This window comes from Ammospiza nelsoni, chromosome 5 (genome assembly GCF_027579445.1).
Source record: "Ammospiza nelsoni isolate bAmmNel1 chromosome 5, bAmmNel1.pri, whole genome shotgun sequence".
NCBI classification, from domain to species: domain Eukaryota; kingdom Metazoa; phylum Chordata; class Aves; order Passeriformes; family Passerellidae; genus Ammospiza; species Ammospiza nelsoni.
In genome coordinates this window covers 9905831-9933758 of record NC_080637.1, presented here as the reverse complement: position 1 = coordinate 9933758, position 27928 = coordinate 9905831, and the positions used below count along the sequence as shown (strand labels likewise).

Genomic DNA, 27928 nt, shown 5'->3' with positions numbered 1-27928 from the left:
TCACATCATCCTTAGGGATGAGCTGTCCAGCTGTGGGATGAGTGGGTTCACAATGTTCTTGGTGAAGAACTGGCTGAAGGGCAGAGCTGAAAGGACTGTAGTGAATGGAATGACATCTGGCTGGGACTGGACACTAGAAGTGTTCTTCAGGGATCAATTCTAGGCCAGATTTGTTCAATATGGGTGTCAAAAATCTGGATGCAGGAGCTGAATGCACCACTAGCGTGTTTGCTCATGACAAAAACTGGGAGGTGCTGTTGACAAGAGGCCTTTCAGAGGAATCTAGATAGCATGGAACACTGGGCTGTGATTAATGGGATGAAATTTAACAGGTGGGAATGCTGGATCCTGGACCTGTGATACTAGGCACAAGTGTAAGTGGGGAAAGCAATGGCTGTAAATCAGAGAGGGATCTGGGGGTGCTGCTCAGCTGCAGCTCGGTGTGAGTCAGCCAAGGGGACAAGCCCTGTCCTGGTGGCACCAAACACAGCATCACCAGGCAGTCAAAAGAGCTGATTGTGCACTGTGCCCAGCATTGGTTCAGCCTCACCTTGAGCTCCATGCACAGCTCTGGGCCCCACAATTTGAGAAGGATTGTCAAGGTCCTTGAATGTGCCTGAGGAGGGCAGTGAGGCTGGTGAAAGAGCAGGAAGGAATGTTCTGTGAGGAGAGTCTGAGCGCTTTGCGTTTGTCAGGTTTGGAGAAAAGGCTGTGAGAAGCAACCTCACTGTCCTCTACAGCTTCCTGAGGAGGGGAAGGGGAGAGGGAAGTGCTGAGCTCTTCTCCCTGGTATCCAGTGATGGACCTTGTGGGAATAGTTCAAAGCTGTGCCAGGAGAAGTTTAGACTGCAAAGGTGGTCAAAGACTGGAACAGGATTCTGCAAGAAGTGATCAGTGCTCCACGCCTGTCAGGGTTTGAGAGGCTTTTGAACAATGCCTTTAACTACTTTAAGTTTTTTTCCACCTTGAATTGGTCAGTAGCTAGGCTATAAGGTTTTTGTAGGTACCTTCTGACTGAAATAATGTAATTTGTATTTTGTATTTCATTGTGTTCCATTCCGTTCCATTCCATTCCGTTCCATTCCATTCCATGCTAGCAAAGACTTCAAGTGCTTAATAACTGCTGAGTTATTTTTGTGGGAAATCCATTTTTGGCGGAAAAATATTGAATGGCCTTTTTTTGCTTTTTGGCAATTAACTAACTCTGACTTTCAAAAGGATATTTCACCTATCATTTCATATCCTTCCAGACACTATAAACTGTTTCAGTGATGCATATTCATTATGTGCATTTATATATATGTATATAGATGTTTATATTTGTATATATATTATGTATGATCAATAACCAAGAATCTGCTACTAATAAATTGTGTCACTGGTGACCTGGAAAGCATTACTGCAAAAGCATTTTCAAAATTCATCACTCCTTATTTCTTATTTCCACCATGAAGTACTTTCTGTCCCTTTAGATATATTTATTCTGAATTTCTGTAGCTCAAAGTGTCTCAAACACTATGAAATCCTATCTCCATGTATACTTCATTGTGTCACAGTAGCAATACAGCAGAAAGACTGTAATTTACTTTGCTGGAATATGCTGACTATAACCCGAGCTCTGCAATTACAATTCAGTCCTTTTTGTCTCTTATGGAGATAATAAAGATCAGGCTGTAGCCAATCTGTCTGTTGCTCTCAGGACACAGAATATCATGAAATTTTACCATCTTTTCTCTGCTTTGCTGAGCAGCTCCATTGTAGACATTAGAGTATAAACAGTCTAGATTTCCTGGAACCATTTCAGCATCCAAGCCATTATTAGGCTTGCCTTTACAAACAATTGCTGGTAACCCCATACAAAAGTTAAAGGTTAAAGGAAAGGAATAAAAAAACAAACAAAAAAAAATTGAACAGCTCAAGGCCCAGCAGGGTTTTGCTGGTGTTGATGATCCTGATTTTACACAAAAGGGAAAATTAATTTTCCAGTGATGTTTTATCTCATGAAAGTAAATAGCATTATAGCAGCAAATACAAGGACTGATTATATTTAATCATCATACAGGTCCTGTGCAGTAGCAACAACTTCAAAAAATGCAGGAGAATGCTGGCACGTGACTCAGAAGCTCTGTGCAAACATTGTTCATGTGTTAACTCAAGCAAATATTTCCTCTGGGCTAGTTTTTGAAAGTATGAAACCATTTATCTTTCTAATTATATGAACAAGGAAAGTAAAGAAGGAATTAGAATGTACAACAGATTTTCAGTAATCACACGTGTTTGTGCAAACTGGCATAGGAAATTGTATGAGTGTCACCAGCAATCTGAATTTGTCACAGTTACAAATAGACCTATGTGAATTTTTAATAGACTTTAAGTGACTGAACTTTAAGAGAGATATTAAAAAAGTGCTATTGATTTTGATTTCTGAGAGCCTTAAATAATACCCTTCAAGATGGTAGCTGAAACTCACTATTTCTGTAAACCCATGGTGATTTTAACACCTTCAGATATTGTGTGCTTTGAAGTTGAAACTATACAGAAGTAAAATGGGGAAAATTGAAATGGGCTTAAATTGCAAAATGCAGGGCTACAACATCTATCTCTGAGTAGGCTGAAATGGGAGATATGTTTAAATTTCAAAATAGAGATTAACTGTTGTGTTTCAGATCCAGGAGCCAATGCACAGACTTGTTGAAATATGTTTTTCATCACTTTCTAATGATATAAAAAATCCCCCAAACCAGAACAAAACCACAATGGTGAATTAGGGCAAGGAAGTACAAGGGTGATCTTTTCTTTAGTCAAGGTCCTGTGGTAGCAAATGCATGAGAAGAAAGCATGCAAATGAGACATTAGGCATGAAAGACTTTGCAATGTGCCAATGTACCACGTTTTAGCAACGATCAAACAATGTGAAGCCTTTCAACACTATTTGGCTGTGAATGGAGGCAGAACATACCTTCCTCCTGTGTTCATTTACTAGACTTTATCTCCTCATTCCTCCTCCAGCCTTATCTAGACCAGACATATGCTAGGGTGCTGGTAGGCCCTTATCTGCTGGAACGATTTTACACCCTGTTCCATTGTCTGTGTGGAACAGAAGGCTCAAACACATTAAAAACATCAATGACTTCTCTTGGAAAGGTCAGAATTAAAAGTACCATGAAGAAATGCAAGCTATTTATTGAGACATTGTAATGGTGATAAAGCAATCTCAAAAGTCTGGAGAGCAGAGAGAAGGGAAATATGACAAAGCAAACAAAACCAAGTTAACTCAGGAACTTAAAAACAGCAGGAAAAATAATGTGTATAATGAAATCCAGCCTAAAATTTTATTTACATTGTTATTCTTATGCAATTCTCTGGAATACATAACATGATGATCCATATCACAGGTTGGTTGTCTATATAGGTAGAGCATTTTCAAGAGTGTCCTCAGGAGAATGGTTTTGGTGCTTCTAGCAAAATTAGCTTCAATGAAGTTGTTTCCTAGAAACATGATTGTATCTACTCAGCTATTGCATTTTTTGGCCATTGGCAATTAAGACACAAAATACACATGAAGTCAAATCAGGAGCAGATGAAATTCAGATATATTGCAGTTGTTTTAATAGCACAGCATTGATTTATATCAGCTGCAAATCTGCTTCATGCTGATGTGCACACTGGTTATCATCCTGAAGGATCATAAAGTGTTTTATGAATTAGCCTCTTGAAGCATTTATCACACATACTTGAAAACAGGATAAAAGTCTCATCTTTTTGGACAATCTGTCACATCGGAATCTATGGTGCCATCTGTGGTAGAGTGTAGCTTTAAATCTATACAATCTCTTGTGGGTACTGAGTTTAATTTGTGCTTACTGATAGACACCAATGGCTGAATAGGTGCCACTGACTGACAGCTGAACCTCCATGGAAATCTGGGGGTTTTACTGAACTCTAACATTCAGTGTTGCAGTGATCTGTTTATGCAGCCTTTTGTGCATGACAGCTGTGAAAGCAAATGGAACCGTAATATCCAAGAGACACGTTGCCCTCTCAGTTACCTCCACTCCAAATCTTCAGCTCTCTTCTTCTCAAAATCTCAAGTGTTCATATACTGCATGCACAAACAACTGGACTGCCAAAAAGATTTCGTGGAAAGTATTTTAAATACATACACTAATGCTATTCAAATGAAAATAATTTGTAGACAAGAGACATAAATGGAATATATGGTCTGTACCTCTACAAAGTGTTTCTAGCACACAGAAGAATTTATTTGTTTCTTTGGTTTTATTTAGAAAAGTTTAATGGTGCTGAGTTATTTCTAAAATTGATATTAAGACAAAACCAGACATCTCAAATGTGCTTTTATTTCCAGTCCTGTCCTCATTTGCTACCACGTGACTTCCCAGGAAAATCTCTGATGTAGCCTGACTGCAACAGCTCAGTCCCTTTCTGTTTATGGGTTTTACCTTCTGTGCCATGTCTCTGGTAAGGAGTGAGTGTTTGAGGGAATGATGACCATTAATTAGTGATTAAGTCCTTCCCCACTGACAAGGGAATATTAGAGGAGAGTATTGCTTTTTTGTGTAAAGTATTATCTCAATTCTTCCCAACATTAAATGAAAGGAGTAGGATAGGTAATCCTCTGAGAGTATGAGGACAGGAGGAGGGTTGCAGTTCTCTCTCTGACTTCTCACATTGAACATAGACTGTGACTACATTTAACATGTTTTTAACTGATTACTAATCACATATTCATTGCCCCTTAGTATTTTTCTGTAAGAACTAATTTTTATAGTAGTGAGGTCTTGATACAGGAAATCTCTTTGAATTCCCTTCCTCTCCATCCAGATAAGCACTGCATGAGCTGGCACACTGCAGAAACAGCACTGTAGTGTTGTTTGCAGGAATTAGCAATCCTTAGGGAGAGTGTGAGGCATGTCTGACGTGTGCGCAACATAACAGCCACCCTGCAATTCTGCTAGCAGTTTCACTGACATCACTGCTGAGGCAGAGATTAGGGATGCGCTCTTCTTCCCACCAGCTAATTCTTTGCTGCACTACAAAGTTTGCAGATTTTTCTGAATCGTTTCTCTACCTCTTTCTTTTTTTCTTTTTCTTTTTTCTTTTCTTTTCTTTTCTTTTCTTTTCTTTTCTTTTCTTTCTTTTTTTTTTTTTTTTTTTTTTTTTTTTTTTTTTTTTTTTTACCAGAATTGAAGAGGATGTTCCCCAACACAGACAGTCTGGCTGCTCAAAGGTACTTTTTTTTTTTTCCTGGAAACACAGAACATCCCTGCTTTCAAAAAGAAAGAATTGCTTCTGACTCAGCCTATGTGAGGTAAAGGAGTAACAATTACTTTTGTCTGAGTGCACTCATTGTACCTGTAGACCTACTGAGATGTGTCTGCCTTGTTGGATTTTCCCCCTGAGTGTGCCTAAACATCTTCCTGATCAGGAATAACACAATGTAAGTTACCTTTGCAACATTTCCAAAGGTATTGCCAGTGCTTTCATTGCCTTCAGTAGCCACATCCTTAACTCACTTTTTCAAATATAATGATGGTGTGATAAAAAACAGAAGAGAAAATTCTGGCAGCATAAAACAGCACTTATGCTGCCCTGCTAAAGGATCCAAAAGGAACAAGGGGCTCTCAGTGAAAACAAACAGTGAGCTTCTGGAGCATTAAACACTGCTATATTATCATTCACTGAGCACTGCCCTCATTGCTTTGGCACATTAGCACATCTGTGATGCCAATTCCTTTTTTTTTTTCCCTTAATTGCAAATTATTAACCAGTTTTTTGCAGAGTTAATCCTGGGAAATTCCTTCATACCTCTCGTTGTCTGAGGAGGGGACACTGCTTATCTCAAAAAGTAGATCTGCATGCTTCTAGATTGTGGTATATAATAAAGAAACAAGAGCCTTCAAGAGATCAGACAGTGAGCAAGTATATAATTATTTTTCATTCAGCACTACTATTCTCTTGCCATCACAATTTTGGCTTGGTTGCTCAATCCTCAAACACCTCATTCACATGCCAAAATTCACATTATATGCTTCTGTGTGCAAAATTATGCCAGGTTATGTAAGAGGCATCAAAGGCATCTGTACCTCAGAGTCAGTTTTCATTAATCAAGAAAGCAAATGAACCAAATACATGTGCACGTAATACATTGTGGAAAAGCCTGAATTTTACAATATTTGGGATTAATCTTATTATTGATATTCAGAATACGACAATTTTTGCATTCATAATCAGGCAGCAAATTCTACTGTAGTAAGATTATTATGAGACCTGTGGAATTTAACTTATAAAGCTGATATTAGGATGAAATCTTGTCCTAAAATTACAGCTGCTGTGGTAGAGTTGGTTATCTGGGCTGAGCCAGCACACTGAATCATTAATGCCCAGGCTGGCCCAAGAACTCCAGTGAGATGAGATGACATGAGGTGAGATGAGATAATGGGCTGAAGCACTGGCCAGTTTCCCAGCAGAGCAGCTGGTCAACAGCTACAGGAACTCTCCAAGTGGGAATTCTGCACAGTTTAGGACATTTCCCTATGTAACTCCTGCTGTGCATTCCCCAGTTAGGATATACTGATTGTACACTGAAGGTGTGTTCATGAATGCCCTGAGGAGAATCTGTCAGCCTCAGGCATCTCCACAGACAGCTCCTTCAGAACTGACCAAACTGCACATAGATAATTTAAAACATAAGTATAAACTGCTCTTGGATGTGCAGAAATCATCACATAGGAGAGGCTTTTGTGCATAGCCAAGACAGAGGAGGTTCTGTATGCACTGTGAGGAAATCTGAGACAATGGATGGTGCTCCCACTGTTGTGGTCACCCAGGACCACAGGCCAGCTGGCTTGTAACAATCCAGCAACACAAAAATTCCGCTGAAGATGCTGCTCAAAGGGTGGTTTCAACAGTGACTGTTCTTCTAGAAAGATCTGACTCCTCATGTGAGCTTTTCTGAGGATTGTGGTTTTTAACAAACACTTCCTGTGTTGGTGCAAGTATAAATGCAGACAAAATGAGGCAAAACCTCATTTTGGTACTTTTGAGAAGAAAGAAGGGTAGGAAGAAAGAAGAGCAAAAAGAGACAAAGGGAACAAATAAAAACAAACAAAGAGAAAGAAACCAGATGGGGAAGAAATCAGACATGCAATCTAGATGAATATCCAAAACTCTTGTAGTGAGACAACCGTGATGGTATAAAAGTATATATTTTTTAAATTTACTGATATTTTAAGTAAGTTTTGCTGCATTATAGACTTCTATGTCTTCCTCTGGTTAATAAACACAGATGTTTACTATTAGTTTGCAGATAATGTTTAATAAAATTTAATTTTTTTAAAACCATCTGCCTATCTCTGTTAGAGGTCATTTGGAAAGCTGAAGGCTAAGCATAATGCACTGCACATTTGAAGAGAGTTTTCATACAGGTAAATCATTCAGACACTTTAGAGAAGGAAAGGAAGGGAGGTACACAGTCAAAGAGTTATGGTACTTCAAGGATGTGTAAGGAGTGAAAACTACAACTAATTCTTCTGTTTCAGGGCCACCCTATTCTACCTTTGGCTCTTTTTTGGACAATTTGCATTTAGGCCTTTAAATACTTGTAGGGAAATCTAGGTATGCATCATACAGAAATATATCTGTGCAGGTCTCCAAGCATGTATCTGGACTAAAACAAAAATATGACTGCAGCTTGTAGACAGAGCCAAGCTTGCTTTCTCCAATTAGAATTTAAGCACAATATTATATAGCTATAGCAGTGAGAAATCCCAGTGTGGGCTCTACAACCTTATCAAGACTCTGAGTAAATTTTTGATCCTATGTGACCTCATTTATGCAAGGCATTAGTCAATGAGACGTCAATATCTGCACCTTGGGTTTGCACATCACTGCTCACAAGGCATTCTCCCTGAGGCACAGTGTGCTGCTGTGACTGCCAGCATGAGAGTTAATCAAGAATTTGGAATAGGCATTTCCCTTTGCATAAGGGTGAGTAATTTTACATAGGAAAGCAGGCTTCAGCAACACTAAATCACGAGCTTTACACTTGCGTGGTTGTAATTCCTCTTATTTCTGAGTAAGACAGCAGCTTGGATCACAGCATTACTCATCAGCCCGCAGGGCAAAGATCCCCACAAGGATGCCAAGGAGTTCCTGTGGACTGGGAGGGCCTGGAGCAGCACAGGCTGACACACAGCAGAGCTGGCAGCTCCTTTCAGGCTGGGCTGTGTGGGTGGAGGGGTCCTTCTGCAGCCTGAAATCATCGGTGGGTGTTACGCTGACTAACAAGAAAATACCTCATCATGCATACAGAGCATTCATTTAACACCCTAAATGTGAGGTGGGTACTGAGGATGGAAATTATCAAGACTTTACTGCCAGAAGCCCTGTGAAAACAATATTTAGCAATTCAAGTAAGTTCATGCCACTTTCTGCTTAATGCTCGAGGGAACACCAGGGCTGGCAGTCAGTAATTACTTCTGTGCAGAAACAGAGTTTGACACACACTATTAGAATCTTTTAAGCAAGTTAAAAGAAAGTCTGATGGTTTCACGGAAAAACCACTTAAAGCATCTACCTCTGAAAGAACAAAACCAGTATATCGAAATAAGTTTGAGTTCCATATCAGTATTAAATGTGAGAAAGGGTGCAATTCCAGAAGCTCAGACAGACAGACAGACCCTACCTGTGCCAGGTCCTGTAGCTGGCAGCCTTTTACAGTTTGACACATGAAAATATTACTCCAGCTGTGCTCCAGGTCTCAGCCTGGGAGGTGAATGAACATCACCTCTGCTACTTTCATCTCCTTGGCAAGCAGACTCTGACTTACATGAACATTTATGTCAGTGCTAGGGAAAAAGAGGATAAATCTGAAGTCCTGTGATAAATGTCTCCATGTGAAGATATCACAGAAAAACGGGATCTGACTGTTCTCCTAACCCCCTCTATGGGACGAATGGGGAGGGGGACCAAGGGGAAGAGTTACAGAACAGAAAGAATAAAATTCTCAGTTCTGTACATGTTGAACACCTACACAAGCTTATTTTATAAGGACTCATGCAGAGAATGTAGAGTTACATAAAAAGCAACAGCAAAACAGACTGTTCATATGATAACACAACCAATTTTCCTCTGTTTTTAATGTCTGTACAGCTTATATATCTTGAACAGATGTCGTGACCTTTTTTATGCACTGCTGCTTTCTGTTATAGCTGATGAGCAAGATTTAAAATGACCACTGAATTTCCTGCTGCATAGACACAGGAACTATTTTTAATACTGGAAATCTGTTGTATAATTCATGCTAATCAAATTAATTATCATGACTGATAGAAGGTTTTTTACCTGAAACTGTGTGGTCCTTTGGGTCTCTCAGTAGTTTGAGCCTTGTATGAGGGAAAATGTACTGCAGGGGCTTCCCATTTATCTGAGGAACACAAATATGCATGTCATAAAAAGATAAAGCAACAACAATTGCATAAATAATTTCAAACAGTTGAAACAGAAACAAGCAAACAAACTTATTTCATCCAGGGAAATATCACAACTGCTCAATTCAAAAACTCTCCCAAGTTTAGAGACATTTGTCAGACTGCAAATTCCTTTCACGGGGTAATGAATATTTGCTTTCATTACTCCAGATTAATTTCAAATATGGCTTTAGTTATGATTTTTCTGAGTGACTAGAAAGTGATCACTCTCTTCTGTAGCTTCTTTTAATTTTAATCCTTTATTCAAGCCATGTTTAACATAAGAGAGAAACAAAACATTATTCTTGTATTTTTATAAAATTCTTTTCTTAGACATGTAAACAAAATGTTTGTTTAATGTGTTACCATCCATGAGTTACTGCTTTAGTTTCAGCAAAACCACATGGCCCAATGTACCTCTTGTCTTCAAATCCCAAAAGCCATTTGAAAGACCCAAACTAAGACTCGCAGGACTACATTGTCTGAAAATTTACCTGGGCTTATCCAAGAACACATCAAAGCTGAAAATAATGCACTCTACAACAAACTCTAAAGAGCCAGATGTCCTGTTGAAACGATCCCACCTGCCCCATGGTTAGGGCATAGGAGGGGCCAAGCTGCAGGGACTGACTCACCTTCCAGGGGTGATTGTCCTGAGCCCACACCAAAACCCCTCTGCAGAGTGATGGCTGCAACACACCCCCCACAGCCATCACAGCCCCCCTTTGCCTGCAGTTTTGGTCTTTTGGTAGCAAAGTTGTGTAGATGCCATGGGACAGAGAGAGAGAAACGGCAAGCGTTTCTCACAGCGGCTTGTGAGAAATTTTAGGGAGCTAGAAAGATGTGATAACCTGTTGACTATAAACAATTTTCAAGTGCTATTTTTTTTACTTTATTTTTCTGTTCCTCTCAAGGACAGTGTGTAAAAAGATGTTTCTGTTAGTTAGTCAATAGAATAGAATCTATCGTCCCACTCTATAAAAACTGCGCGGTTCTTTTGAATAAAGCCTTCTTTGCCTTTTCTATGATCCTGCCTCTCGCCTGTTCCTACCACGACCCCGGAGCACGAGTGACAAAGCTGAACCCATCACTTCCCTGCCTCTGCATGTTGGTTCCAATCCTGGTCAATGCACCCAGACCAAGAGGAGGGAGCATGACTGAGCCTGCTCCAGGATGGGACCTCAAGGAGCCAAGGGGGACAATGCTATTCAGCATGGCAATGCAGCAGCTTGAGTGCATCAGCAGCCTGCTGCCAAGGGTTTATTATTATTATTTAAGTAGCATTTAAAGGGATTAAGCTCCTCCTGAGCCAAGCACTTCAAACCTAGTTCTGCCCTGGAGAGTTTGTGAAGTGAATGGATAGCACGTATAAATGATGGGAAGGGAAACTGAGAAGTCAAGGGACTTGCTTAGCTCAATCCCACAGTCAGCAGAAGAGTTTATACATCTGTTATCATAATTCAGTTACTTATCCAGTGAATGATGTTGCATCTAGAAGACTCAAATCCTGCCCAAACACAGTGAGAGTAATATTGATTGTAATTAATGTCAGACATAAAGGAGATCATGGATTTGATATCAGACAAGTGCTCCAGAATAAATCAGAACATGTGATCGGGCAGACATTTGAATTTATCATGGAATTGTGTCACAACACAGAGTCTAATACTACCAGGAGTGTATAAAGTTCTATGAGGCTTCCACACTCATTAATGGCTAGGGAGAGTGTTATGTTTTAAATGACACTGCCAGAAGTGTCAAATTTTATATAACAATAAAAGTTGTATTCAGCAAGTTTTATATAACAATAAAAGTGATGCATTTGTCACAGGTATCTTACATAAAATTGTAAAAAATCTGGAATAATGCATCTAATTTTATTTTGAATTAAATTTAAAAAAATGAAATATTGCAGTTTAAAAGTGTATGAACACATTTGAATAGATCCTTGGCTGGGATCCATTTTTGTGGGAGTAATTCAATTTACCTGAGGAATGCTGCAGCTCTTAAACTTCAATTAATATTATTTTACTTGCCCTATCTTATTAATTTTTTTAATAAATAACAATCCAAGAATATTCAATGCCATATTGTACATGACTGCTAACAAATACATCAGAAAATATAGACTGTCTCCTTCATTAATCTTACTTCCTCATTAGTTCCAGAACTTTATGAGAAGAATAAATCTTTGTGATTTATATAGGTCTGAATAAAAGCATTAAATTTTATTAGCATCCAGGGTAGTATATTATTTTTTATTGTTGGTAGCTATCAGTACTTAAATGGAACATGTCATTAGGCCTTTATCTTCAGACAAGAACATTTCTGAAAGCAGCAGAACAAATAGGAAAAAAACAGAGCTTGCTGTAAATAGATAATACCAACAGCAATTAAATTGTTCTTGATGTTTTGCTTTAATCATCAGTGAGCATATTTATCTGAAATTTACACACATTCTGAAATTTATCTGAAAATTTATCTGAAAATTTACTAGAATATTTCAAAACCTGTAGATCACAAATTATTTTGTGTTTCCAATTGTTCAAATCTTCTTACTTCCACTAGAGTTGGTTTCCCTTCACCTGAATATACGCCAGGAATCCCTCCAAGCTGACTCAGTTTCCCCGGGGAAGGCAGAGAGGGACCCCACTGAAATCACCCAGCTGTGGCAGTGTAAATCCAAACTGGTGCAGAGGGGCCAGCCTTCCACTGCACAGCTGCAGGACTGGAGAACAAGTCCACAAGCCCAGACTGAGGGCACAGGGCAGAAGTTGACTTGATCCCACATATTTGGTACAAACCCCAGAGATTTCTGCCAACTGTCCCTGTCATCCTTCCTCACCTCTTTGGGAGCATTCAGCACACTTGATTTGCAGTTCAGCACTGGCATATCACCCTCTTCCTCAGGAAATGTAAGCTCTGGTCATGTGTTTCATGTTATTAGTCAGCTCAAAGGCCCTCCAAAAATGGAATGAATGGAAAATAATTGGGCTGAGGGCTTCTGATAGAAGATGAGTTTAAAAATGCGTTTCATTTCCCGTTGTCTTTAAGTGTTTTGTCTGATAAACAAACACTATTGGAAGCCTCATAAAAGGCAATATTATAAGTTAAAGAGGATAATCAAGAAGAAAAAAAATTCCCTAGTGCTGTATTTAAGTTTAAAAAATAAAATTAATGAAATGTATTTTTATTTTCCAGGCCAAAGCCACACCTATAATGTATCAACTGCTTTGGATTGGATCAACAAAGTCGTTCCTGGTTTTAAATGTTGCCACATCTCCTCTTCCAGCGTTAGACAGGGCCTGACAAGGCGACTCTCAGCAGCTACAGATGGTTTTCCTCAGGGAAATACCATTTTCAAGGCAAACTTTACCTCAGGTGGATATCCAGGAAGAAGATGGTGCATGCTCAAGGTGCTGGGTTAGGCAGTATCCGTCCTCATGTCTGAATACCACACGGACTTGCATGAGCACACAAGGCCTGTGCAAGCTGGTACCAAGAATTTCTCCAGTGTGGTAATTCTGCACCTTTGAACCTCTAAATTTCCTCTGTGCAGAGCACAAATGTTGAGTTGTCTCAAAATCCTCAAGGTGGAAAGTTCTTTCTGCTGGTAGATCCCCAGTGATGGAGATAATTTCCAAAACACACACTGGATAAAAACTTAACAAATACGACGTTCCTGCTCACTAATAAATTGCATAATGAGTTGCATTTTCTTCTGCAATTAGGTAAACGCTGACCTTTGCTCCAGAAGTCATTCTGGCATGCAGAGATAAAAACATTTCTGAGTGACTAAGAAATGAGGCCAGATAAATTCCTTTGTGAATTACAGTAAGGGGGTGGCTAACAATGCACTCTTTAGATTAAATATTTGAACAATTATAGTAAAGTTGGAAATTTCAAATTTATCCTCATATTTCCAGAGAATCTCAACCACAAAATGTCCCCCCCCACCCAAACCAAGTCTCTAACAGAAAACAGTTTACTAAAATTCAAAATAAATTCTCCTCACTAGTTGGAAAACAAACAAAACCAAGTAAAATGTGGAACAAAAGTTTGCAGGTAGCCTTCTGAATATCTGTCACAAATGGTATTTTCTCATTTTAGCCCCACTACTCCCTTTTTGATCCATTTTTTTTTAATTTCTAATTTTCCAAGTGCCCCTTAAAAGGCTTGACTTAAATTTCAAGAAAATGGTAATAACTCATGAATGAAGAGAAAAGCATTTTTTTTTTTTTGGTGTTTAGAAATAGGGGATTGCATTCAAAAAATTTCATGTCTAGGACCCTTGCCTTCTTTCTGTGATTAGAAAACTGTTGCCTAAGTGAATTGATAGCAATATACTGCTATTACAATGAATTTATGGTTTTATTATTAATTTAGGGCTTAAAAGGACCCACCTATAATCACTGGAAGTATTTAAAACCCCGCACTGAAAAACTACTTATAGCCTCTGAATATCCTCTCATTGTCCATGCCCTTGCCATGAACTTTTACTGCCCTGACATTTCTCCTACTGTTCTTTCCCAAACTGTTTCTAACAGCCAGTTTAGTTCAGGATATGCAAATAATTTTCACAAAAAATAATAAGAAAAAAAAACCTCTTCATGTCAGGAGGCTTAAAGAAGTTTCTGGTGAACTGAAAGTGACAGCAAACTGTTGGGGTCAGCAGAGATCAGTGGGAATTCTACAATAGATTATGTATTGATAAGGTTTTACCCTCCTCAGGGAAGCAGTCCAGAGTCAATAGATTGGGAAATGGCTATTAAGATATTTAACTGAACTGCAATTTAACATGATTTCAGAATACTAAATAGCACCACAGAAGTTGCTATAGAAACAAATATATTTTAATATTTGTAATACATATGTGAGCTTAATCTACTGGGCTATAAGAAATCCATGGAAACCTGGAGGCTCAGGGTTGTCACTCCACTGCATTCTTGCTTAAAAAGCTCAGGGTTGTACTTTATTTATTACCTTCAGTTATACAGACTCTGTGGGATGTAATCAAGCAGTCCTGATTTCATCTAGTAAGAAAATGGATATTTCACATGTGTGAATCAAAATTTTCTGGAACACATGTATTGCAGTGGTCATTAAAAGATTTTCATTTTTTAACACAGAAGATCCTAAAAATAACAAATTTAGAGCCAGCAAGGGTATTTGGAAACACTGACTACAAGCAGATTAGTGCTATTGATGCAAATTATTCTTTCTGTGGCGGGTTTGTGCTCAGTAAGGGATATTAAGGGCATTGTAATGGCTTAGTTCCTGTGCTGACCAGGAAACTTCCCTCCTAACTAATTTCAGGAAATCATCTGCAGCAAAGGAAGCTGTGGGTGAAGGTGGATATGTTCAGATGGTTCTGGATGGAGAATTACTTGCCATTTTTGTACGTTTTGGGTACATCATACTTGGGCCCTACAGGTTCCTGTGCAGTACTGAGGTGTGGATACAGGAGACAGACAGCATGGCACAATGAACTCAGCAACCCTTTGATTACACCCAGGGCTGAAAAAGCCCTTAGGGAGTGATTAATTGGCCTCATCACTCTCATTGCCCTGATATGGTTTATTTGCCTTCATCACTTGAAAATGTAATATTAGTGCTAAAAAATAGAGATGTTAACAGTGATTTACTTTCTTCTATTGCTAAATATTTCACAGCTCATCATGGAGCTAATGAAACTTTTTTAAAATATCTCTGGCCCTTTTTATCTTGTCACAAAGCAATTCAATTTCTGTACGTGTCTGAAAATATTTTTAAGTTATCTTAAACAAATGTTCCCAGAAGACTCTTAATGTACACAAGCTCTGAGTAACATTTTGATTAGGTAGATGATGTGGAGTTGGTGTGACCTGGCATTTCTGCAGAGTCATTGACACTATTTTGTACTGATGTGTGCCTGACAGTAGCTAACCTGGATGGAAAGAGAAGAAGAAGGAACTGTTGTAAAACTTCTCCTCACACATCACTTCTCTTCTGCTGAGGCTTTACATGGCATCAGATAGAATTATTTAGAACATGTTCACTCTCCAATTTACATCCCATATTTCATAAAACCTTAAAAAAAATTCCTTTGGCAAGATTTTGATGCTGTATCTCTATTTCCATATAAGCATGGGGATATCGCAACAGCTTGAGGGAGAAAAAAAAACAAACTATTTTCTTCCTGGAAATATCCAGGAAAACAAGAACTCCCAGGCCTTTCAACCTTCCTGCTGAAATTTTTGAACAAATTTTTTCAACCAGTCCTGGTGTAGTGCTATTTATTTGAGGGAAAAAAGCAAAGATCAGATCTCTGTGACTAAGACCTTGCCTTGGAACTGTTTCCCAGGACAAAAGCTCTGGAGCTCTAAAAGTTAAATGTATCTTACTAACCACCTCCTCATCACAGAGCTCAGGGTAAGCAGTAATTCTTTTGGACAAACCTGATTTTCAAGGAAAATGTTCCTTTTTACCTCAGAAAGCTGTACTGGTAAAATACAGTTATGTATTCTTAGAATAATTAATGCTTCTCATGATGATTAAAGTGCTCAGAGAGACAGGTTTTTTAACTATTGCTAGTGATATTAAGAGATGTTAAGACTCAAAAAGATCCTTTATTATGCAATTAAATTGATTCATAGAATCATAGATCTATTTGAACGGATAGCTGTAAGAATTATATCATGTAAAGCTCTTTTTCTCAACAAGAAATGAGTAGGCTCAAGTACAACCTAGGGTGTGTAAATCTCAATATATGCTAGGGATAGAAAAGGAGGGAGAAAAAATGAAAGCTTGGATTGTAAGACATTTTAACACTTCATAAAATCTACACTGTTGCTTCATAAAACCTACATTTAATTGTCAAATGAAATGTCAGTGAAAATGCTCACCAGCATAAAACTTTTTTTGAAGAAAGGCTTCATGACAGAGACATTCCTGTGTTGTATGCTATCTGACAAATTAACTGAGCAATTTAAGCTGTTAAGTATCACAAAGGGGCCATGCAATACCTTCCCTCGGAATCACAGGATTGTAAATATCTTGGAAAAGATGTCTAAAGTGATCAAGTCCAACTGTCAACCCAGTACCACCACCATGCTCACCACAAACCATGCTCCTCAAGTGCCACATCCATGTTTCTTGAACTCTTCCAGGGGTGATGTCTCCACCATTTCTCTGGGCAGCCTGTTTCAATTCTTGACCATCCTTTCCATGAAGATATTTTTCCTAATATATAATCTAAACCTCCCCTGGTGCAACTGGAGGTTATTCCCTCTTGTCTTGAGGAAATGCACTCACTGATTTAATTGGATCTCATGTAAAAATGTAAACTAAATCAAAACTTAAGAATTTGTCAGGATATAATCTAAATCAATCAGTAAAAATGACAACTAAAACAAGCAACTGAAGACCTTAGAGATTTGAAATATATAAACTTTGTTAATAAAAAGTGGAAATAGAATGGTACCCTAAGATAAACTAGATTTTTAAACTGGCAAGCTTGAAAAAGCAGACTATGGTATTTTTCTTTCTCTCTCTAATAAATGAAATATTTTAAGTATTTGATTGATAGAGTCTCTGATTTATTCAATAATTAATCACAGAATTTTGGGATTATACTTACCAACTGAAAGTGGAAAAAATGTCAAAAGGATAAAGGAATTATTTCCTTCAACTACTAAAAGAAGGGACTTGAATTTGGATGAGCTAAAGCTGGTAAGGGAAAATTAGACTAATTGTTGTCTTTTTTTCTTTTTTTTTTTCACCAATAGGAATACTTGAGGTACAGATATTTTCAGTTATATTTCAGAAGTCAAAAGACAACCTGAAAAATTAATACTGAATTGTAGAGGAAAGTTAATCTAATTTCACCATCAAATGTTGATGATGAATACAGGTTCAACAGCACTTCAGCTGAATGCAGCTGGATTTTGAGTAATCCTGCAGTTCCTATGGGAACTGTTGGACAGCATGATTAAATTACCAATAATTTATAAAACTAGAGGCACATCTTATTTGACAGCTTACTTGATCTTGGTGTTGACTTAGTGGTCGAGAGTGTGGCAGCTTCTCTGGCAGCCTTCTGTCAAGGATGTGTCCGTTCTCCAGACGAGGCTCTCTGGGCTTGTCGAACCAATCTGTTTCTTCCCGGCGGAGATGGTAGGCTTTGAAAACCAAGGACAGGTCAAATGCTCTGGTCCAGTGCTGGGCAAAGGGCAAGAATGGGCATTGTGCATAGCAAACATGCAGAGTGGTTACTAATTGGCCATGCAGCTAAAGCAAAGTTAGAGGTGAGACTTGAGACATTGAACTTGAGCGTTATTTAGCTGTGAGACAGCAAAGGGAGAAGATTCTGTTTATGTCAGAACTGTGGGTATTAAATACAGGAGATATCTACCAAGTGCTATAGCCACTCCCTCCTTCTGGCAGCTAAGAAATACACTGCAGATTTCACATAACTCTAAAATGTTTGTTGAGAAAAATTTAGTCATATTCTTCTTAGACTAAGAAGAAACCTCAAACTCAGAAAATCCAAATCATAATCAATCCTCAAATTGCAGACTCCACTAATTCCCAAATTTCTGAACTGAGTACTGTTCAAAATATTTTGGAAATAATCTGGAACTACATATAAGAAAATGACAACCTCTTTATGAAATTGATATCAAACAAAATCATAGAAAATAGGGAACCAATCTATGTAACTGAAATTCTAAACAGAAATATTACAGGTGTTCTCATTTTTAATTCCATCCCCCGATTTTACAGTACAAACCTTTATGTATGGATTTTTAATGTTCTTTCTGCAAAAATTCTACAAGACTAATATTACTCTTCGCAACAGTAAATGTCATGTTAGGCATCTTTTGGGGATCAAATAACATCATTTCACTGAAATCAATTTTGCAAATGGATATATTTATGCTTACTGACTATTGGGACATGACTGTCACTCCTTTGGGATCAGAATCATGTCCTGTTTTCTTCTATGTTGCCAATCAGTGTAAACCAGGTAATTCAAAGTAGAATGTAAGGAAAGTTTGAATTTTATGCATTATTAAGCAAAATAAATTTGGAAACCAAAGGAAGAGAATATTTGTTTCAGCGAAACCACAAGGAATTGCAAAACTTAAATAAAACCAGTTTTTGCTATAATAAGAGTGAATGAACATGACACAGAAAATAATTAAAAGGGAAAATGGTAGTGTTTATAATCTTTCCTATTTAGTTGTGAAAATAAATATTATCTATTTGGTTTAAGAAATAATTTTAAAGAAATGTTAATGGGAAAAAAGGAAGCTGTGTTTTTTCATTACTATTTTTTTTAAGCTTTCCAAAAAGAGGAAAAATATATATGCAGGATTTTTTTTTAAAGAATACGTTGTATGTGGTAAAACCAACATTCTGTATAATATAATAAGCCTTCACTTTTTTTTTTAATCTTGATTAATATTATGATTGATATTATACAGTCTCTTCCTTCATGACTGTGCACAAACTTAATCTAACATGAAATGGTTTATTTAATATTATTTAGATAAGAATATATGAATTACCAGAAACATTATTAGAGGTTGATGCTTATCTCACTACTGATTAGTTATTAACTGCTCTCAATAACCCAATTGATAGCAGTTATGATCTAGCATGCAAAATTTCATGCTTTACACATTTATGCCAGTTGATCAGTACCTGCACAAAGCAGGCTTCTCCATAACTCATCCTGACAGAACTTTCTGAAGCTTGCATGAAGAACCTAATACATATTCCTGACCCTAGATGCTAATGCTGGCTATCACAATCTGTGTCATCATCTGAGCAGATGAAAGAATGATTTTGTTTTTCCTCCTGCCTCAGTTAAATAACATTTCCTGGATTATTACTCTTAAAAATGTAAAGTTCCATACTGCAGTTCAGACCAGCCTATTTTTCTTTTTCTTTTTATGAAACTGTGATGAATGTGAGCATTTTATTGAAATTTGGGAAGTTATAAATATTTATTTATACAGACACAAACACCCCCCCCCACTCACATGTCCACACACACCCCATTGGTTTTGGCTTGCACAGCTGGGATTTGTCACAGCTGGAAACCTGACAGCAGCCAAGATGAACCACTGACAGAGAAGTCATCCTTTTATTCTAAGGCTATCAGAATGCAGCCAGGTGGTTCCAGCCAAACAGATGAACCAGGTGAGATTGAACTTCAGGCCGTGAGATCCAAGAAACTCAATCAGAGAAGTAACAGTGATCACTCTAAATCCCACAGATAAAAACTTACAAGGAATCAACTGTGTTGATATCTTGATGTCTTGATATCTCAATTTTAAACTTCTAAATTCTGCTGAAAATTTTCCAAATTAGCATATAAAAGAAAAAAATATACTTGAGGTGAGAAAAGGTACATTTTATACCTTCTGAACAGCAAGGGCTATTTATAGTCATAAAATTGAGTACTAGCTTCAGCCTTCTTGAAAATTATTATCTTCAGCATAACTAAAAATGTGTGGAAAGTGGCAGCTGTGGGGTTGACAGAGATCTGTTTGCTGGATCAGAGTTTTCATGGTACTGGGAACCCCGAGAAAATCCCAGGTGTTTCAAGATCTCAAAATGCTGTTTATTTTCAATGGGCACCTCTGGACATTTTGCTCTTTTGACACTAAGGCTTTTTTAACCTGTTTGAAGTTTGGAAACCCAGTGTAATCACTACTTATGTCCTGAAGCATGGTTTTAAGATTTGTTACAGTATGTACTTAGTGAAAAACAGAAGGTTTGGACTCAAAGTCCTATTTGCATTCTCTTCTAGTATTTGTTATGGGATGTCACCTATAAAAAATGAACAGAAAGTCGTGAATTTCTCTGAATTTGAACAAAAGAAAAACAATTCAAATTTAACATTTTAGCTTAAATTAATTTTTAAATGTCTTTTAAGATGATAAATCAAGTTATAGCACAAGATTTTTCTTAAGACAGTGCTTAAGACTAATTTTTTTAAATGAAATGTCATCAAGACCACGCAGCAGTTGCTTAAAATAAAGAGAAGCTGCAAAGCAAATTGTGCTAAAAGGCTGGACGAAACATGCCAGAATAGCTGTCCACTGTCTGATCATCAGATCGCTACAGAGAAGAGTGCAGTCCCTAATAAAGAAGGCCATGAGTTTCTGTAGAAATGTAATTGCTTCTTTTGAACACTTTTTATCTTATATCCAAATTATATTAATAATTTTCAATACAGGTTACTTGCGATTAGACTGCATATTTGAAAATAATGTGATGAAGCGTTTTGGTTTCCCAAGAAATGGGCCATTTGTGAAGATAAAATTTGATATAACTTAGAAAAAGGCTGCTGAAAGGGGAAGCCCTGAGTGACATATCACTCTAATACAGATTATGGGAATTGAATTACAATACACCAGAAAGGGTCTAACTAATCAGAGACTGATTTAAAACTGAAACATGTTCAACTTGAAATGTTGCATGTATGTCTTGTACAAATATATATGAGAACTATAATGCACTGTAGGGCAGATATGTAATTCCCTATGACCTGTTCCCATGCAGTAGAATAGCATCAAAATGGATCTTTTTGGTTCAGGTTGGTTCTCCTCAGTTTTCAGCAGGAAAAGTCCTGTATCTTTCACAATGTGACTCTAGAATGACCGACAGAAGTCACAAGCTGAGAGGAGACAAGATAGCATCTGCTTATTTAGGAAGAATGATATGAGTTTCAGGGAGTTTCTCTCAACTGCTTTCAGATTTAATTATAGGATTCTGTGTGCTAAGAATGGAAGGACAATAAAAACTGTTAAACTTCCAATAAATATCAAAAAAAGCTGATGACCCTGAGTCTCTCCTGAAACACAGAGTTCATGAGGGGGTTTTAAATATCTAAGAAATATAAATAAAAGCTTAGAGAACAAAGTCCTTAGTATGAAGTATGAGAAAGGCAAAAAGATAATTTTTTCTAATGCTTATGGAAGATTTAGTATGTGTAAAAAATCAATAATGCAATAATGAACGGAGGTTAGTAGAAATGTGAAAAATAAACCATACTACTTCATAATCATGCAAATATGTCTTTTGAGACAATCATTGCCATTTACAGACAATAGAGCGCATGCAAAGTCTCTTTTATTGTGCAGTAAATACACATAAGAAAAAGTTAATGGAGTGCATACAATTTTGAACATATTCATTTCATTTGCCTTCAAACTGTCTTTATGATTTTTAAACAATTTAGAATATATTAATTCTGAACTGACTCAAACAAAACTGATACATAATTTGCAATTATCAACTTAACATCAGCTTTAACATTCTGCTGTACTTATTCAGAAGCAGCATTTTTAATTGCACTATTTATAATACATCAGAAAGGTTCCTTTCATGAACTTAAGTGAGACAAACTCTTGTGCTTATTTGGCAGACGTGTATGGGGTGCATATAAAACCAGCTACGCTGCATAACCCATCAACAGAAGTAAAATACTTTATGTGTTTTATTGAAGTATGAGATTGTCTTGCACCATTCAAGGACAAATTATCTTACATAATCACAATTCTGAATGCACAGAAGTCCACATGACAGGATGCTTTCAACAAACCATATGTAGAATGTTGTTTTGCTATCACGTTAAGCTCTATATGGTTCTAACATATGATATGTACTTAATGAACAGACTATTTCTATATAAACACAGATCTAAATTGGTGCATCGGGAGATGGAATTATAATTTTTTTGTGTTCTATCATGAAATTTCATGCACATAAAATTACTGGAGTGTTTTAGAGATTTGGGAGATTATTTCCAAATCCCAATAAAAACGATTGCAAATAAGTTCAATGATTCACAGTCACTGGAGAGAGCTGCACATAAAGACTGATGGTAGAGTCTGTGTTGTACATGGAATGTTCTACACAGTATCATTGAAAGGTAGACATAAACAAGTGAAAAGGAAAATGCATAAGCAAACCAAAAGGAAAGCAAATCAACAACAATATAGTAGCATGCAATAGTAGCTTAACACCATTCAGAAACTGTTAGGGTAAAATAAAAAATATCAAATACGACAAAACAAATCAACCCCCAAAAAATGTAGATACACAGAAGATGCACCAAGGAACAGAAAAAGAACAAGTCTTTGAAGTGTAACAAAAATCAGACACATGCATAGAAATGAGGATTTGCGTTGTGATAGTAAGATACCAGTCTGAGGCCTAATTTACCTTCACTGTCTGACATGGCATGCTGGAAGTCATCCATGATGAAGGCTATATCTCGATCATAGCCTCGAGTCCGTGACTCCTCCCTCATATGCTGCTGGACCTCAGGTAATGAATGGCTCGATCCAAACTGGTCCCTGGTATCTGCAGATATTGGTGGCAAGGGTCCAGCTGCTGCTCTTGCCATTCCCATTGGCTGTCCAACAGGACTTAGTGGGCTCTCCTCCTCTGAGTTCTGTGCTACTATTGGGATCCTTCCCCTGCTTTGGCTAATAGGCAGACTGGTGGGTTTGGTTCTTCCAGAAGGTGCTGCATGGCTAAAGGAAACATCTAAAGGTTCAGCTTCTTGGGCTTTCAGTCTTAAAGAAGAACTGGAAGAATCCCTTTTCAATGACAGATCGAGCCCGTACACTGAGGAGGGCCTAGATGAGGGCCTAGATCTACTACCACTGCTATAGGACTTGTCTGCTTCATCTTGTAGTGCAGATCTCATTGTTGGACCTAGTGCAGTCCCAAGGCCTGCTCCAATGGATGACGTCAGTGGTGGCCCCATGTACTTCTGTTGGTCACTGATGTTTTTTCTAAGGCCATAAGTGATATCATCCTGAAGAAGCCTTGCCCTAGTAGTGATTCCCCCAAGTGTTGAAGTGCTAGAAGTCATATAGCTTGAATAGTCAGGCTCAAGGTCTCTGCTTTCTTGGATAGGTGAAAACTTTGTAAGTTTGGGGTCTATCAAGGCTTTCTTGTGTTTTGACTGTTTCTGGTAAAGGAGGGCTGCTGGGAGCTGCTTAGCAGCCTGCTTCTCAAGAGTAAGCCTACCTATGCTGTATTTTTCAGATTTTGGAAAATGTCTGTAGCTGCCCTCTCCATGGTAGTACTGTGATAGACCAGCTAGATGATCGAGACTTTCTGCACCTCTACGGAACTCTTGCTTTATCTGGTGTTTCAGAAGTTTGAGCTCATAAGGGTCCTCCATTGGGTCTTCATCAGCTTTAACATAGGAGTGTAACCTAGAGGAAGTCTGCAGTGGTGCCAGGAAGTCTGACACTTCTTGTGCTCTCCTGGCCTCAGTTGTGCGAAGAAGTCGATCTGTTTTGGTCAGATCTTTCTCATGGAGGCTAAAACTGGAACCAAGAGCTCCTGTTCCTTTAGTAAGTTCTCCTATATCATCAATCAGCACATAATTTCGGGATGTATGGTGGTGGTCTATATCTGCATAGAATGAATCTGCAGATATGCTTGATATAGGGCTGCTTGCTATGCTGTTTCTCTCATCTAGTCCTATCCTCAAGTCCAAGGTAGAGTATTTACTGCCCAGCTGGGAAACTGCATAACTATTGTCAGTTGACACTGGTGCTATCATGAGAGGCTGATTGCGAATTACATCATAGTTTGTTGTTATCTTAGGCTCCATGTATAATGTGGTCTGTCTTGGCTTTGGCTGTATCACCATCATCTGTGATGGGAGTTGATAGGATGGCTGTTGAGATGGTGGAGGTTGAGCCTGTGGGGTATAGGACATGGTGGCTCCTGTTTGGAATGCTGTCTGGGTCTGATAGGGTGAAACCTGCTGGTGATACAAAGGCTGCTGTTGTTGGTAGTGGGACTGCTGTGTGAACTGAGTCGGTGCTTGAGTTGGCAGGGCAGGAGATGAATACTGATATTGAGCATATGGGCTTGTAGCAGGGGCAAACTGTGTTTCTGGCTGGGTTTGTGGTGGCATAAACTGGTTAAATTCTGTCTGGGGTGCAGTACGTGGTCTTTCCAAGCCATGCTGAGTTTCTATTCTGGTTGACCTGGTATTATTAACTTCACTGTCTGACATATAATCACGTTCTTCGGCTACTCCTTGGAGATAGGCACGCTCTCTCTTTTCTCTTTCTTTTAGCAGGGCTTCTTTCCTCCTATTAATGCCCATTTCCAAGTATCTCAGCTTGGCATCTATTTCTTTTTCCTCCTCATCTAGCTCTGCTTGCTTCTTCCTAAGCTTGGCTGACTCACGTTCGACCAGATCCAATTCCCTGTCTATATCCTGAAGAATTTTGGCTCTGGCCATAGTGGTGGTCCTACAAATCCTTCTCCGTGAAACTGATCCCACAGAAGCATATGGGGACTGAGTTCCTGCTGTGGCTTCCTCTGGAGGTGGATTGGGCAGAGTCCTCTTCACCTTCTTCTGAGTGCTGGATGGAGTCAAGCCTGAAGAACCTTTTGACTGCAATAGAAGAAACAAGGCTCAATCACTATCCTGAAGGGAAATTAATCACAAGTTATTTAAATTTTTTCAGGGTATGGCTTCGTAACTTAACCACATGTTTTCTTTAAGACAGAGGAAATTTTATATGTGTTATTAAGCAGCAGAAAATAGAAAGGAAAATGGCCATCAGTCTACTAAAAATGAGCAATCTAATGCAAAAATAAGGGTGACACTCACTAGGACTTTGTTTGGCCTAAGTTTAAAAAATCTACCTTATATTCCTAAAGTTTAATCTATAATAATTTATTTTTTTTTAATTTCTACATGGTTATACATAAACATAATGCATATGTGTGTGGGAGGGGAATATATGTATATATACACCTCCCTTTCATATAACATTTAATTTAATAAAAACTACATATAATTATAAATGTACTAATGTACTTATATAAGCATTCATAATTAAATTTATATATAATCTGTACAGTCAAATAGATTACTCTGAGCCAGACACTGAATGCATACCCATAAACTATAACTTCTATTGAAATCCAGACAACAAAGCAGAACTTTCTAGTGACAAGGCAGATAGTTCTTACATGATCTTGTAATTTTTTGCCTCATAGTTGATGCTATATATGCTTTTTTTTTTTCAGGAGATTTTCTTGTCCTTTACAAAACTGGTGTAAGCTTTCTTCAATTCACTGAAGTCTTTCATAAATGAAATTTGTTCCAGTTAGGAAGCTACAGTTTAAAACTTGAAAAAATTAAAAAGTATAAAATTACAGCAATTTAATTCCACCCAGATGTCCAGATTTCCCCATATGGTAGAAGAGTGATTTATCCTGATGTAGAACTATCTACCTTAGGCTGATAACTAATTTTTTTTGAGGTGCCAGTGTCTCTTCATCAGCTAGGAAAGTAGACAATGCAAGTGGTTAGATGCAATTCAGTTTGCATCCTAAATCACTAATGTTTTTGAAATATTTTTTTAGTTTTCAAGTTTAGGCTCCCACACTATGTATACAGATTAAGAAGTGGGACCTGAATGATTTTGAAATTATATCCTATCTCCCTTAAAGCTTCTTAGAAATCTTGCCTTAGCAAAGGAAAAGAGATTGATCTACACACATACACTGAAACAAAAGAAAAATCAGCTCAGTGATTAAGAAATGCAGACATGTTATTACCAATATATGGAAACATTTTAGCCCAGTTTAATAGAAGAATAAAACCAATTTGGATCAAATTAACTCTCCTGCCTCTGCAGAAAAGGAAAGCATTTCTGCAAGGATTAATGGCTTTTAATTAAAAATGACATTTATTTTGAAATAAATGCTACTTCATTCAGATAGGATATAAATAATATTAACTTTAAGTAGGAGTTTATAAATCAGTATTTTCTAAGTTTATTTTGATATGGCATCAATAAACTGTACAAGTTTTTAAGAAGTGTTGACAATTTCCTTTTGCTGGTCCTCTGTTACCTAGCTTTGAAAAATTGCAATAATCAACACATTGTTTGGCACAGATCTTTAAGGAAACATTCACCACCTTTTCAAGTGCCATTTAAGCTCTTTTATTCTCCTCATCTAAATTCCATCAACTTTTGCATGTTTCAGATTTCAATAAAAGCGATTTAATCTTTTCAGCTTCCTGTGGCTATTTCACAAACCCATGTTGTGCCAACAAATCAAAGGAGCTAATTTTATCTTGCTCAGTGTGCACTTATAAGCAAAGACAAATTAATCATCTACAGTAGGTCTAGTTGGCTAATATTTTATATTGTAGAATCAGTGTAATACCACTGATATTTCCCCCTCCTGAACTGAAATTGGGATCACAGATGGTGAAGCAGTCACAGATGGTCACTGGTATTGGGAAGTGCTATTAATAAAACAGTCATTAAAAGGTCTACAATACTTTATGGAATTAATATTTTCAGATAATAGTTAAATTGCTGATACATAAATCTCAGTGGCAGATTAGTATCAGTTTTAACAAAAAAAAATTGCTTTTAGATCTCTCTGTATATGAAGAAGCTTAGACTAACAGATATTATAGGAAGATGTCACACTTGCTTTTGAAAAAGTATTGATAACCTCTAGCTTTAGCTACTGTTCTCACAAAAGGAAGGCTTAATTGCTTTTACTTGAGATTTATACTGAGACAAGAAAAAGAAAATTAGTTCTGTGATAAAATGTGTGTCTTTTTCTTGTTCCTGGATATTTCCATCATCACTTATGTTAGCATGCTCCCTGGGAACTGGGAATTGAAGGAAAGTTCAACTACAATATTTTGACAGAAAACTTTTAAGTAACTCTTACTAGTTTTTGCATTTCCTTAAATAACATGAAAAAAAAAAAAAAAAAGGAAAGCTAGGGCTGATCTTTGCCAAATTCTAGTTTCTTTATGAAAAAGAATTGGGAGGGGAAAGGGGTAATTGTGCTATCTAGTCCTATCTCTGTATTTTTGGTCATTGTCTCATATTTCTGATGTATGCTCACTTTACATTCGAAGTACCCAAAGAAAAGATGGGGCAAAAACCTTCATGAGACCACTCTGGAGCCACATAAACCTATCAAATACAATCAGGCATTCTTAGACCTTACAATCACTGGTTAAAAGTTAAATTACATGTCAGAAAGGTGACCATAGCAAGCTCTCTGACTGAATAAACAATGAAGTTTCTTACTATATTTTACCATGTTTTCCACCTTAATTCTAGTCAGTTTACTTCTAGCAAACTATTAGTATCCTCACTAATTTTTAAAATAATTTTTGTTTAGCAAACGACCACTCCAAATGTTGAGTGCAACTTCCAAAAATTAGAACTAAATTATTCTGGCTTTTTGTTTTACCATGATGCTCATAAAAATGCTATTACTTTATTGCTGACTCTTGTATAATTTTACACTAGTCTGGGATATCCCTTCAGAGAGGATTTAATGGTAATCTTATATGCTTCTGAGGCAAAGCTGACCTTGTTAAAATAAGGCCTAAGCTCATGCTTGAAACAAAGCCA

At 37.5% G+C, this 27928-nt stretch overlaps 1 protein-coding gene across 1 annotated transcript in view; it reads right to left on the bottom strand.

Moving 5' to 3' along the window:
* The window catches only part of PCLO (piccolo presynaptic cytomatrix protein), a 325495-nt gene that overhangs the window by 114656 nt on the left and 182911 nt on the right, over positions 1 to 27928 (bottom strand). The window contains exons 7-9 of the mRNA XM_059471746.1: positions 22710 to 24918; positions 17511 to 17647; positions 9364 to 9445 (exon numbers count right to left, since the gene is read on the bottom strand). Of these exons, the coding sequence (XP_059327729.1) occupies positions 9364 to 9445; positions 17511 to 17647; positions 22710 to 24918 (2428 nt within the window). The remainder of the gene's footprint in view (positions 1 to 9363; positions 9446 to 17510; positions 17648 to 22709; positions 24919 to 27928) is intronic.